General features: G+C 51.5%; 1 protein-coding gene across 11 annotated transcripts in view; it reads left to right on the plus strand.

The window, feature by feature from the left end:
• Positions 1 to 13,075, plus strand: part of ANK2 (ankyrin 2) — a 305,473-nt gene that overhangs the window by 163,749 nt on the left and 128,649 nt on the right. The window contains exon 1 of one of the 11 annotated variants that reach the window (XM_053658103.1): positions 11,362 to 11,594. The exons of 9 other annotated variants lie outside the window; for them this stretch is intronic. In XM_053658103.1, the coding sequence (XP_053514078.1) occupies positions 11,466 to 11,594 (129 nt within the window). In that variant the 5' untranslated portion in view covers positions 11,362 to 11,465. Of the gene's footprint in view, positions 1 to 11,361; positions 11,595 to 13,075 lie in introns of those variants that run through there. One more of the 11 variants, XM_053658129.1, reaches the window with a different exon arrangement.

A 13,075-nucleotide genomic window follows, 5' to 3' on the forward strand; every position in this document is an offset into this window, starting at 1 on the left:
TGCACGCGTCCTCTTGGTGTGTGAGAACTTGGGGTGGGGGGTGCTCAGAGGACTCTACTCTCTGGGGCTCTCTGGTGGGTCCTTCTAGAAGCTTCAGAAAAACCTTCAGCCACATATGTGCCCTAACGGTCTGCATCTAACCCCATATCCATTATTTCTACAGGAAATAACTTGCTATTTGAAAATCTGCTCATTATGTGATAGTGTCAACACACTTAGCAAAGTTTCACGTAAAATCTCCTCCCCCTCTCCTGCCACCTCTACTGGTGGCACCGCGACCCCGAGTCCACACTGGCGGCAGGCTCCCGAGTCTGCGGAACGCAGGACCCTGCTCGTCCACCCTCCGCCTGAAAGTTCACTAAACTTTCGATTCCTTCCTGGGTAGCAGTTTGTAGCAAAACATCAGCTGCATGATAACCAAGAACTTAGGAATCTGGGGGTCGCCGTGACTCTCCTCCGCCTGCCCCCAAATCATAATTAGCTCAGTGTTTGTGTGGGGCTGTGCGTGGTGAGACATGTACGGTGAACAGAGGCTCGCGTGGAAGGGATTTCCTTGGTTCGCCGCTTCGGTTCCTCTTTCTCAGTTAGTGATGATACATTTTTCCTGGTGAACATGTGGCCAAACATTGAATAAACATTTACGCTGAATTAGATGTTGAAGTGAACGCAAATTAAGTCAGGTCATTTCTTTTGTTTGTTTTGCTTATTTTAATACATCTGCAAGTCAGATCTCATTGTGGTCCCCAGTGATTTAAAAAGAACAGTTTTTTGTGGGGAGGAGGTGGGTAGGTGGAGATGGAAGTAGATATAAGGGGGATAAATGGTAATGGGAAAAATACAGTAAAATAAACTATTAAAAATAAAAAAATTCTGAAAAATCAGGGGAATGCTATTTCACTTAATCAGCTTAATAAATAAAAACTTTTCTAATCAACATATTTCTGAGACCAAAGGTTTGAATCATTAGAAAAGAGACAGGTCTGGGGAAGCATGTTGATAGGAGACTTAAAAATGTGGACCTTTATCTGAAGGGAGGTCTTTGGTTGTGGGCTCAGCACAGCGAGGGCTGGACAGAAGTGGCCGTGATGGACAGGCGTGCCGCTCCCGGGTACCGGTTAGCAGCTTCAAAAGACACAATCTACGTAGGTATTCAGCGCACAGAGCACTGCAGTGTGCAGCTCCATAAGTTCTGACGTATGTATGTACCATAAAGGCATCACCACAGTCAAGATAGTCAACATACTGAGGTACCTGTGCACTGACAGAGGGGTTTAATTGAAATATCAGAACAAGATTCCATATCTTCTCCAGAAAATATTTTGCCATTATGTTGGATTTTAAAAATAAAATTAGATTTGTGTACATGTATGTGTTTAGTCACAAAGCATTGTTTCCCTAACCGTAGTTCACTGGTTTTCAATGAGGGTGTGGCTGGAGCTCAGGCTGCAGCAAGACTGGCCTCCAGTGGTGTCTTCGGGGACCGCACCACTGCCGCTGCAGAGCCGCGGGCGGGCTGCAGAGGGCGCCCTGGCGCAGCGGCTGAGGCCTCCCACCAGGGCTAAGGGGGCTTGGTCTTTGCGTGGGGCGGGGCGGCTTTCCGCGTCCTGGACCGCGCTGCAGGGTGTTCTGAGGCCGCGGGGTGTTCCCGGCAGCTGATGCTCAGGACTTCCGCAGAGGAAGGGTCACCCTGATTTCCATGTTCTCAGAGAGGAGACTCCCGTCTGGCTCTCTTCCCTCCGCTGTGCTGATCCTTTGACAAAACACGGGGCCGGGCCAAAGGAGATTTACAGTTCAGAGTACGTGACACAGAGCCTATTCTTGTATTATTACTATTATTGTTGATTAATTATCGCATTATTTTCCACACAAACAACTGTACACCTACTTTGGTTTTGTGCCCCACCCCGGTCTTTATTACGTGACCTTTTTGTAAGGATCGTGTTGTTCGGAAACCCGATGTGGTGTAGAAACTGGACACCCAAATGAGGACCTGACTCGGGAGTAATTCTGCCATCAGGTTTTTAAATTTTCTCTAAAAAAAAAAAGCCTGATCATATTGTATTACTCAAATACGTAAGAGGCTAGAGCTGACTCAGTGTCTGTTAGTGTCCAGCGTGACACTGCATCGACAAATACTTTGTAATTAGTTGCAAATATATTGGTCTGACCAAGGCCTAGATTGAGACAAATCCTAGGTAGGGATTTGACAACCAAGAACCTACAAATACCCTGCTGGTGCTCAAATTTTACTTGCTTAGTTTGTTTCAGTTTCAATTTCTATTTTTAAAAAAGTGCACAGTTTTACATTTATAATCTGCATTAGATTCTTCTAGTTTAGTGTTGCATGGCTTGGCAGAAAGGACATTTCCTGTCATCTACAAAACAGAAAAATATCCAGTAAACAAACAAAGTATACGCAGCAACCATTAGAACGGCTCCCTGGGAACAGTGAGTTCCACCCACAGTGCTTTGGAGCAACTGGCTGTGATCGGTCCCGTCCAGCAGAGGGCGTCCAAACTCCACTAATTTATACAAACCCAAGGATCTATTGGGTTGGCCAAAAAGTCCGCATGTTTTTTCCGATTAAGATGGCTCTATTAGACCTTAGTTGTGTTTCACTTCATTTGAAACAATTTTGTTAGATTGTATTGCGAGAGGTGTCATATTAGCGTGCATTTAAAAACAAAGTTGTCCAAATTGGTGAATTTTGTGCAGCCATTTTAATGTTGAAGATGAAAGAAAATATGCAACATTTCAGTGTAGTATGTCTTATTATCTCAAGAAAGGTAAAAGCATAACTGAAACACAAAAAAAGATTTGTGCAGTGTATGGAGAAGGTGCTGTGACTGATCAAATGTGTCAGAAGTGGTTTGTGGAGTTTCTTGGTACTATTGACATTTTGGCCAAATAACCCTTTGCTGTGGGGTTGTCTCTGCACTGGAAGATGTTTAGCAGCATCCCGACCTCTCCCCACTAGAAGCCAATAGCAGGAGATAGCTGATATAGTCAAAGTATCCAAATCAATAAAGGAATGGTGAACATGAAAAATGTGTCATTTATTTTACGTGAAAAATGCAATGGACTTTTTGGCCAACCCAAGAGTTCATTTGTTTTCTGTCCTGTTTTGTTTTTTGCTATTTTAAAGCCACAGCTCCTCTTCTTAAAATGGAGTTTCCAGTCTGTGGAGATGCCCCTGGGGTCACGCTGGTTGGAGAAGCTGAACTGTCACTGCAGAAACCCCACGAGTCTGGAGGACAGTCGAACCTCCCTGGGTTTGTCCAAAAATACTCTGCACCTCCCAAGCCAGCTCCTCTGGGTGGAGTCGTAAATATTCCCTCTGAGAAAGCCAGGGGCTGACGCCGCAGGCGGATGCGTCAGCAGAGTGGAGTCTGCGTGCGAGGCTTTGTCTTCAGTGTGGCCTTGAGCACCGGTGTGCATGTGCGAGTGTGTGTGTGCTTGTGTATGAGCGTGTCTTGTTTGTTTCTGTCTTGTTTCAGGAAAGACAGCATTTTACCCCTGATCTTATGTGTGGAAAAGGTATCTATTTCGACAGTTTTCCTCACGATATTTCACAGGTGCCAGGTGGATAGACTGGCTGGCTGTGTATTTCTACACTTATTCCTGGCATGGGGCCAGTTTGGCCTTAACTAAAACGAGTTTCAGGGATGAATTTTGAGGACGAGAATGCTCTCCATCTCCTGCGCAGGTTCCTCTGTTCTGCAACAAACCGATTTGCAATATAACCTATTATAAGGCCATCCATTTGGAGTTGTGCCTGCTTGTTAGTTAAACGGCAATTGTTCTTTGTTTTGCTTTTCATTTCAAGGGAAGCCTTTGTGGCCTGTCTCTTCCTTCTGCCTCTGGCCTGGTCTAAATCTCTGGTTCTGATTTATCTAAGTCGTATGACTATAAAGACCTGGCTGTCATGAGGGCTAATAAATACTTTTCAAGCAGAGATGTTTTCTTAATCTGTCCAAGCTGCTGCACTACAGACCAGGCAGCTTAAAAACAGCAGAAATGCATTTCTCAACGTTCCGGGCGCTGGAAGCTGGAGATGAGGTCCCAGCTCGGTCCAGTGACATGAGGCTGCCTTCTCAGAGGTAGACTGGTCCCGGGTCCTCACACAGTGGAGAGAGGCAGGGAGCTCTGGGGTCTGTGTAAGGCCATTAATGTCTCTGGTGACCCATTCACTTCCACAGGCCCTGCCTAGTAAACCCACCCTGTCTGACATTAGGACTTCAGCAATGAGTGTGGGGGGGGACACAGCAGACCATCGCTCGTGCTCACCGGCCTAGGGCGCTCTCCCCAGGGTCATGGGCTCTGTGGGCTTGGCCGTTACCAAGTAGTCTCTCGAACTTTTCCATGATGCCGCTCACCCAGAGGGAATGTACTTTCTTCCCCTGCACTATTTTTTGGGGCAATCTGAGCTTGTTTCCTGTCTGTCCTCCGTGTTTCTGACTTAAAAGTCTATTTTTCTCCCCTTTTACGTATTTACATTCGTGCTTTGGTTTTTGTTCTCAGGAGGTAGTGCAGTGGTCCCTATGTGCTTCCCGAGCACCCGCAGGCGCCTCACCTGTGCCTCACCTGTGTCTCTTCTGGTCGGTAGAGAGACATCATTCACCCCAGGTGCCGTGGGAGCCGGAACCCACAGGGGGGCTCACGTGCCTGAGGTTACAGAGCCCGAACTCAGGACCCCCACACAAAAGAAGCTCAGTTTCACAATGTGATCAAACTGTGTTATTCGCTCAGATGATTTTTGAAGATGGTTAAAGATGAGCAGTGATACGTATGCACCTTAAACATTTTAACTCAAAATGTGTACGTTGGAATTCTTGCGTCAATGATTTGATGTAGGATGATTACCTTTTGTGCCAGGATGTTTTTGGTTTAAGCATTTTTCTCTGTTCAGGGTTTTGCCTTGTCTTTTTTGAGCAAACAATACCTACCATACTTCCAGGTGTTGTCTCATCTGTGTGTTCCAGGCTGGTGTCTTTTAATTGGAATCGGAACTTAAAGACACCCGAGAAACAGTCTGAGAGTTTCTAGATGTTTCCAAAGCCTTCTGCCCACCTCTCCCCTTGTTTCAATACCTGTGACTCAACAGCAAAGGCAGTGAGCGTTCACGCCATCAGGGCCTCACAGAGCACAAGAGCCGTCATCATGAGACCACTCTCTGCACCCGTCAGACAGGCTTTGTCTGCAGTGGGTGATGTCGCCACAGGGACAAGTGGGCTCAAAAGTCGCTGTGAGAACCCTGGCTCTGGGTGTCCCAGCGGTTCTGGTGGGGGAGGGGCGCACACCCAGTGGGGATGGAGCTGGGTGGCAGTCCTGTCGGGGACAAGGACAGAGACCCTCCGCTCAGAGCCTGTGTTCCAAGGGACGAGAGGAGAAGGGAAACAGACCCAACTTCTGTGAGGACACAGGGTCCCAAGCTGGGTATCACCCAGGTTGGAACAGCAGATCCCTGCAGAAGTTTTTATTTTACAAAGTTAGTTGGGTTGAATATTGCCTAAAGTTTCTACGTAAACGATCAACTGAGTTTTTGTGAAAAACAGTCTATTGTATTTTTTTCAGTTACATCTATGTATCTGTTGGGTTGGCCAAAAAGTTCGTTTAGTTTTTTCCCTAAAATAAAAGACACATTTTTCATTTTCACCAATAACCTTATCGATTTGGATATTGGGATATGTCAGCCACCTCCTGTGTGGTAGAACATTGATTGTTATCAAATAATGTCTGGATTTGATGGCTATAAACTTCAATTGGTCCACCCAACTGACTGTGGGTCCAACGAGAAATCTCCAGCAGGAAACTTTGCAAACCACTTCCGACATGTTCGATCCGTCACAGCACCTTCTCCATACACTGCACAAAGCTTTTCTGCATTTCAGTTGTGTTTTTACCTATTTTGAAATAATAAAGCATAATACGCTGAAACGTCGCTTATTTTCTTTCATTTTCAATATCAAAATAGCTACACAAAAATTTACCAATTATGGCAAGTTTTTCTAAATGCGTGCTGATGTGACAGCTGTTAGAATACAATCTGACAAAATTGTTTCACATGAAGTTGAAGACATCTAAACTCTACTAGAGTCATCTTGCAGAAAAACTGAAGTAATTTTGTGGCCAATCCAGTATTAGGTTTTGGTGACATTTCTGAATTCTCAGCTGCTTAAGGATGCAATTCTGTGTTAAGAGTTATTGCACTCTTATAAACACTTTTTATTAAGAAAAATTATAGCACCCTGCAGTCCTATAGTATATTGTTTCTATGATTCATTTTCCACACATTGCTCATTTATCTGACATTGATTATTATCTGTTCTTCTGCAAAGTTGTGTAGCTTGCTGGGGAGACAGAGAAAAAGAAGTCTGAGCTTCAAGAGCTGAGATTACATAACTTTGCAACTAAAGAATACTCCTTTGGGAAGCCAGGAATATATGACTTTTTAAATTTCATTGTTTCGGGCCAGTGCCTGGGCCATAGTTCCATTATTTGCTGCCTTGTCTGTGTTCCCTGTCCCATCGTTTTGCGGGAAGCGGGCCGTCTGTGACTGTAAGCCCGGCACCGACCTGGAGAGACACTGGCATGGAGGGTCCCAGGCCCGAGGCCGAGGCCACTCCCCCAGGGAGGGTGCACGTCCAGGCTGCGGGGACAGCGCTCACAGGCTTGCAGCTGGCTTTGCTGAGACTCCAGGCAGTGAAGTCCGGGCGGAACACCTGCTGGGGGCTGGCTCCTTACTCGACAGTCAGCCTGGGAAGACGGCATCCGAGGCCTTGGCTGGTAGTGGGGAGGCCCATTCACCTTTGAGAAATGGCCCTTTATCTCTCCCCTCCCCCTCCTGACGTTTTCAAAACGAGTGTTGAAATTCGCTAAGGAAATGTGTCAGGAACAAAAGCTGTTTCTCTCCCAGTGGTTTCATTGCCATCAGATTTGCCTGGAAATTCCTCCTCATGTGGCTCTTTGTTGCTCCTAAGGAGAGGTGGTTAACGTTTCATCCGTTGTCCCTGGGAAGGGGTGGCCTGGGCGGCCCGGCTCCCACAGCTGCAGCTCCAGGTGGGGGCTCCGGGTTTGTGACTGGTTTGGCCACAGTGATGTCAACGCCACACCAGAGGAGAGGCTCGACTGGGACTGCTCTCTGGACGTGTGGTCTCTGTCTTCCTGGAGCAAGGCCGCATGAGTGGGTGTGGGCGCGAGCGCAGGAGCCCGCCTCATGCCGAAAGCCAGAGGCACCGGGTACCTGCGCTTGCATTGTGCAGTCTGGGTGGCTCCGCCCACTCAGGGAGCTTCTCACTCCCTGCGTGCGGTTCGGAGGTGCAAAGTCTCTGATCGTCCCGGAGAGTTGAGTTAGAGGCAAGTCTGGGAGGCTGGGAGGTGGGCTGGGAGCTGTGGCTGACTCTCTGCCCACAGCTGTGGGACCCGCCGGCGCTGAGGGGGCCCCGGGGGTCCGGAGTAGAGGGGAAATGCCATCTGGGCATCCTCGGTGTAACCGAATCACCTCCTACGGACACGTACCCACGGAAAGGTGGACCCACTGTGTTACTACTAAGCTCTGCTTTGATAACTTTGTGTTATCAAGTGGGCTTTTGGGTTTGGCTTCAGGTTTGTTGAGCTCAACAAATCAGGGCGATAGATTGGGGTAGCCAGAAAGTTCATTTGGTTTTTTCCATATGATGGCTTTAGGAGCACTTAGTTGTCTTTAACCTCATTCAAAAACAATTTTGTTAGGTTGTATTGTGACATCTGTCATATCAGTGTGGGTTAAAAATACTGCAATTGGTGAACGTTGTATAGCTATTTTAATATTGAAGATAGAAGAAAATAAGCAACATTTTTGGCATATTATGCTTTATTATTTCAAGACAGGTAAAATTGTGACCGAAATGCAAACAATGATTTGTGCCGTGTGTGGAGAAGGTGCTTTGACGGATTGAACATCTCAAAAGCGGTTTGTGAAGTCTCTCTGCACGATGATGCTCCACAGTCGGGTGGACTAGTTGACCTTGATAGTGATCCAATCCATATATTGAGAACAATCAACAGTCTACTACCTGAGATCTAGCCGACATACTCAAACTATGCAAATCAATAAGGTTATTGGTGAAAATGAAAAGCGTGTCTTTTATTTTATGGAGGAAACCAAACAGACTGTGCCTGCCATTGCTCATTCAGCTGCACCCTGACTGTGGGGCCCCAATGCACACAAACACCCTTAAACTTCAGGAGGAGCTGGGCTCACAGCTCAGGTGAGCACTGGTTCCCCTGACGCCGTGGCCTCAGCTGCTGTTGTCTTGCCTCTGGCCTTCCCAACTCGCCCCGTGCTGGGTTTGCGGCAGTGACCATGTTGGCTGTGGCGCTTGCCCAGGGCGGCTCCAGTATTGAACGGCTCCCTGGACGGGGATCAATGGCGTGTGGGACACTCAGCAAAGCAAAGGGCCGTCATCCATCCCGGCTTTAAACGGAGGTTGTCCTCCCTGAAGGGCATCCTGTTCCGCTGGCTCTCAGGTTTAAATGTGAGTGACGGTGTGTCCCTCCCTGGGAAGGCAGGCACCAGCCCGTCCCCTGACGCAGGCTGCAGCTGGGACGAGAGCAGAACCCCGCCAGCCCCGGTCTCGGCGGGGGGACCGCCGGGCAGCCGCCTGTGCTGCGGTGCAGGCGTCAGGTGCATGGCCGGCAGCTCCTGGGACTGGAACCTGCTGCCCTGTCTGTGTGGAGCTCAGCTGGTGAGTGCCCGCTGCTTTCATCCAAAATCGGACACAGATTTTTCCCTTCTAAACAGAAATCCTAGGGATATTTGAACAGCACAGACATACAAGAAGGGCTTCTACATTAGAAGACCTTGCGTCAGCGAGCGGTAGAGAGACACACTGTCCCTGTGTAGGACGGTGGCTCACCTGGCACTCCAGGGTGACTCTGCACTGCCCCACGCATCTCACACAGGGGCAGCATGTTCCCTGGGTGGGACAAGGTGGATGGAAACCAGGGGCTAACCAGGGCTCGTGGTCCCTGCGCTGTTTGTAAAAACACTCACACAGGTCTGAGGTTTCCTGCTTGGGATCCAAGCAGCAGAGCCCGGGGGGGGGGGCAGGGAGTGGTTCTGTCCCCTGAGGGGGCTGATTGGGGTCCTGCCCTTGACGCTCCTGCCACACACCCTGGCTGGGGGCGGGGGGCACCGGGAACAATTCCTGGGCCTTCTGGTGTGCTCGGCTGGGAGAACACGGCGAGTGTGCTTCTCTGTGTTGAATCCAGAGTCATAGCGAGGAAGTGCGGGCAGAGGAGTGTGGTCCGCTTACAACGACTTGGTGATGGCGGCGCGCTGTGAAATGTTTGCGTCAAACTAACCTTGGCGAACGAACATCTGGTTTGTCACCTTTTCTTCGTGAGACAAAAGTGACAAGAAGAGCTCAAAAAACGGGGAGAGTCTCAGGGACTAAGACTGTTAACCCTGCCAGGACCTTTCTGTTTAACTTACTAGATCGAAGCTCTAAAAATGTGTAGTTTCCCTGGCATCACAAAACATCTTTAGGTTGATAGGTGCAATTTTACACAGCTCTACTGAGCTCATCAAAGGCTGATGATAAAAACTGTTTTTTCGACCCCAGGATCTCTGATGTTCTTCTCAGGAGTGCTTGTGAGCTTCCCTCGCTGTCGGGAAGTGAGGCAGCTGGGACAGGTTCTACAGGGGCGTGGGCAGGAGGCCGGCCCAGAACAGCCACCCCGTCACGGGAAGCCAGGGTCGGAAGCTCAGCCACCGGCCGCTGGGACGGCCGAGAATCCAGTGGCAGTGCCGGCGGTAGATAGTCTTGTGCTTCCCCTGAACCCTCGTTCCCGACAACACAGCTGCGTGTCCTGAAGGACCTCAGGGACCGGTCTGACCTGTGTCCTAGCAGGTGGCCAGCACTGTCCCACCCGGTTCAGGAGACAGAGGAAGCCTTGCCAAGTCAACACGCCGTCTTCCCAGAAGGCCTGTGCCACTACTTTGTAAACACCACAGGATTTACAGAGCAGGGCGCTTTGAGAAGCTGGTTTGTTTCTTGGGAGGTGACTTCTCAGCTGCTCAATCCACGTGGGCAGAGGACCCCCAACATGAGAGGTTGTCCAGGCCTTGGACCAGTCTCTGCTTTGACCGGCTTTTGAGTCAGATCGAGTGCTGGGTTCTCTGCTACCATGGAGTGCAGTCTGCTTGCTTGTGGGATGTTGGATTAATCTTGCTGCTTTCAACTTTGTTTAGGTAAACAAGACAAATAATTGTAAGTTATATTATGGTAAAGCTAAAATGTATACAGACCATGCACAGTGTAGAGAACCAGTACTTTCCCTCCTGGAAGAGCTGTTGGCTCACCTTCCTGCAGCGCAGGAAACGAAACTGGACACCCTTCGTTTGTCTGGGCAGGAATGTTGCAAGGTATGACCCCAAAACACATTTTCTCTGTTACGTTTTTCTTAATCAGGGGATGCATACAGAATTCGATTGCATTGTTGAAATGTCGGTGATGACCACAGTGTCCACTCCTCGCTTTTCTAAACGGGTGCGCGTTGGGGGATTTGTGATCTGTGGCTCCTGCATGGTGTCCTGTCTGTCCCAAGAGACTGGGGGTAAGTGACTTAGGAGCACAGCGACAACCTATGGGTCCATGCTGAAATTCTGGAAATATGGCCGCACAGACTAGGAATTTCATCTTTGTTGGCTCACAGGTCGAGCCCCCCGCCCCCCTTTGGCTGCGCCACCCTGCCGGGCGCTGGCAGGAAGGACAGAAACCCAGACCTGCTTTGCGCGCCACCTTGCTGGGCGCTAATTTGGTGTTTGACAAGAGCTTGGGAGTCCCCGAGGCCTCCTGGAGGGACGGGCGGTTTGGGGCGCCTCCTGCTTCTTCCCCTCCCTCCCAGAGGCCTGGCCCTGCGGCAAGCAACCCCCTCCCTGCCCCACGTGGGTCTGGAACCCGCCCGCCCACGCGCGCCGGGTCTGTGGCAGGTGTTCCCGGCCGCGCCGTCCTCCCGGACGCACGTCCGCGTAATTCTGTCCCTGCAGGAGCCCTGCCCAGGGCAGGGCCGCTGGCGGAGGCAGGGCTGAGTGCGCGCACTGAGCGGCCGCCGCACCGCGGGGAGGCCCGCAGCCCGCAGCGTCCTCCGCGCTCGAGGTGGGGCTGCGGCAGTGAACGCCCACCCGCGGGGCCGCGCGCGCGGGGACTGCGCTCCGCTGGGTCGTCCGCTGGTGGGCGCCGCCCGCGCTCCCGGGGGTGCACCTGTGCGGCAGGTGCGGCGCGGGCTGCGGCCTGGGCGCGAGCCGGCGGGCGGATGCTGCAGAGGCCGCGCGGGGCTGGGGCGCGCGGGGGGCGGGGCGGCGGCTGCCAGTGACTGCGCGGCCACCGCCCGTGAGGCGCATCTGCGCCGGGTGCCACCCACCACCTGGACCGTGGGGACGCGGCTCCAGCGCAGCCCTGCTCCGCTGATTTCTCTGCAAGATGGCTCACGCCGCCGCTTCCATTAAAAAAGTTCGAGAGGCTGAACTGGATGAAAAGGAAAGGATCCTTGAGAGGGAGAGAAAAAAGCAACGGAAAATCCCCAGGGACCGCGGGGACCGGAAAAGAAAGGTAGGAGGCGCATCCCCTGGCCCTTTCCCCGGGGTCGCCACCGCCGTCCCTGCGCCGGCCCGTAGGGCTCCGCGCGCCTCCGGAGCCCGGCCTGGCCTTCGGCAGCCGAGGGGTCGGTGCCCGGTGTCTCCAGGAGAAGCGACCAGGGTTTCCCCATTCGGCGTTACTCGGCCTCGCCGCCCGCTGCTTCCTTCCCGCGAGGCAGTCTGAGCCCCGGTCGGGGAAGAAGGCAGATGCGGGGCCGCGGGGACGCTGTTTCCCTGGTCTGTCTGTCTGTCCGTCCTCTGCGCCCGCCCTGCACGCCCTGGCCCCGGGCTCCGGTAGGGCTCCAACTGGCAAGGAGCGCACGTTTTGTTTACGCAGACACGGCTCTGCGTGGAGCTGGGCTGAGGATGCTGATGCAGTGCTGTCTCCGAATGTTTAAAATTCCGGTTTTAGTCGTTTGTTTGGTTTCCATCACTAAACCCATGATTCTTCTGTGCTGATGATAGCATGACATGAAAAGGCCAGGGTTAGGTGATGTGATGAAATGTTGGTTTTCTTTACCTTAAACTGTAGCATTGTCCCTGCCCTTTACAATATTTTTCCCTGTAAATAGAGGCAATCTTACAACTTGATGGAACCGACATCTGCACCGAGCCAGCGGCCTGGCTCCGCCGGGGCCGGACTCCGTAAACACCTTAATTAACAAAGTAGGTCAGGGGACAATTTCGGAGGATGATAAATGGCACATTTCCCCGGCAGAACATGAAAGCGGTGCTTGCCCTTAGCAGTGGGCAGACAGAGCTCCTGGACTGGGGCCCCAGGGTCCCTGTGCTGAGTGATTCCTATGCTCAGAGCCTTTTCTCCTTCTGTAGTAGGTGTGTGGACCCTTCCATTTTGGGGGTGTCGTCTTGGCCTGTGTTTGGAAAGATACCCGAAGACCCACACGGAGCAGAGGTCCCCCCGCACAGGGACTCACTGGGCTCCCGGCCACCACTCCCCGTCAGAGTCCGTCCTTAGGCAGCAGGAGTAAATAAGACCGGCAGCAAGGCACGATCTCCCTCCTGGGACGCTCCCTGTTGCCTGCCTGCCTGCCCTGGAAAGCCCTCGTTTCTCTTCCTCTGGTCTCAGGCCTGTCCCTGCCCATTGCCTGCAGCCACTTCCTGACTGACAGGTGCCGCGGTTCCGATTCCGATTCCCTGAAGGCACAGCGCTGCACCGAGCCGACTCCTGTGACCACATCACCCTTGTCTGTTGTTCTCCAGACACAGTCCGTGATTTCTTGGACAGGACACGTGTCTGTGGCTGCGCCAGGTACACACAGGAAGGTCTCTGGCTCTGGCCCTGGCTCGCTTCTCCAGATTTCTGCCTTTCTCTACACTGGTGGAGCACTGAAAACCTACACTGTTGAATGGAGACGTGCCAGTTGCTTGGATGCTGCATTGCTCTGAACGCGATCCAGCAGGGTGGGCGAGGTCACCGGTGCATGATGTGGTCCT

This window comes from Artibeus jamaicensis, unplaced genomic scaffold (genome assembly GCF_021234435.1).
Source record: "Artibeus jamaicensis isolate MK-2021 breed Jamaican fruit bat unplaced genomic scaffold, CSHL_Jam_final scaffold_537, whole genome shotgun sequence".
NCBI classification, from domain to species: Eukaryota; Metazoa; Chordata; class Mammalia; order Chiroptera; family Phyllostomidae; genus Artibeus; species Artibeus jamaicensis.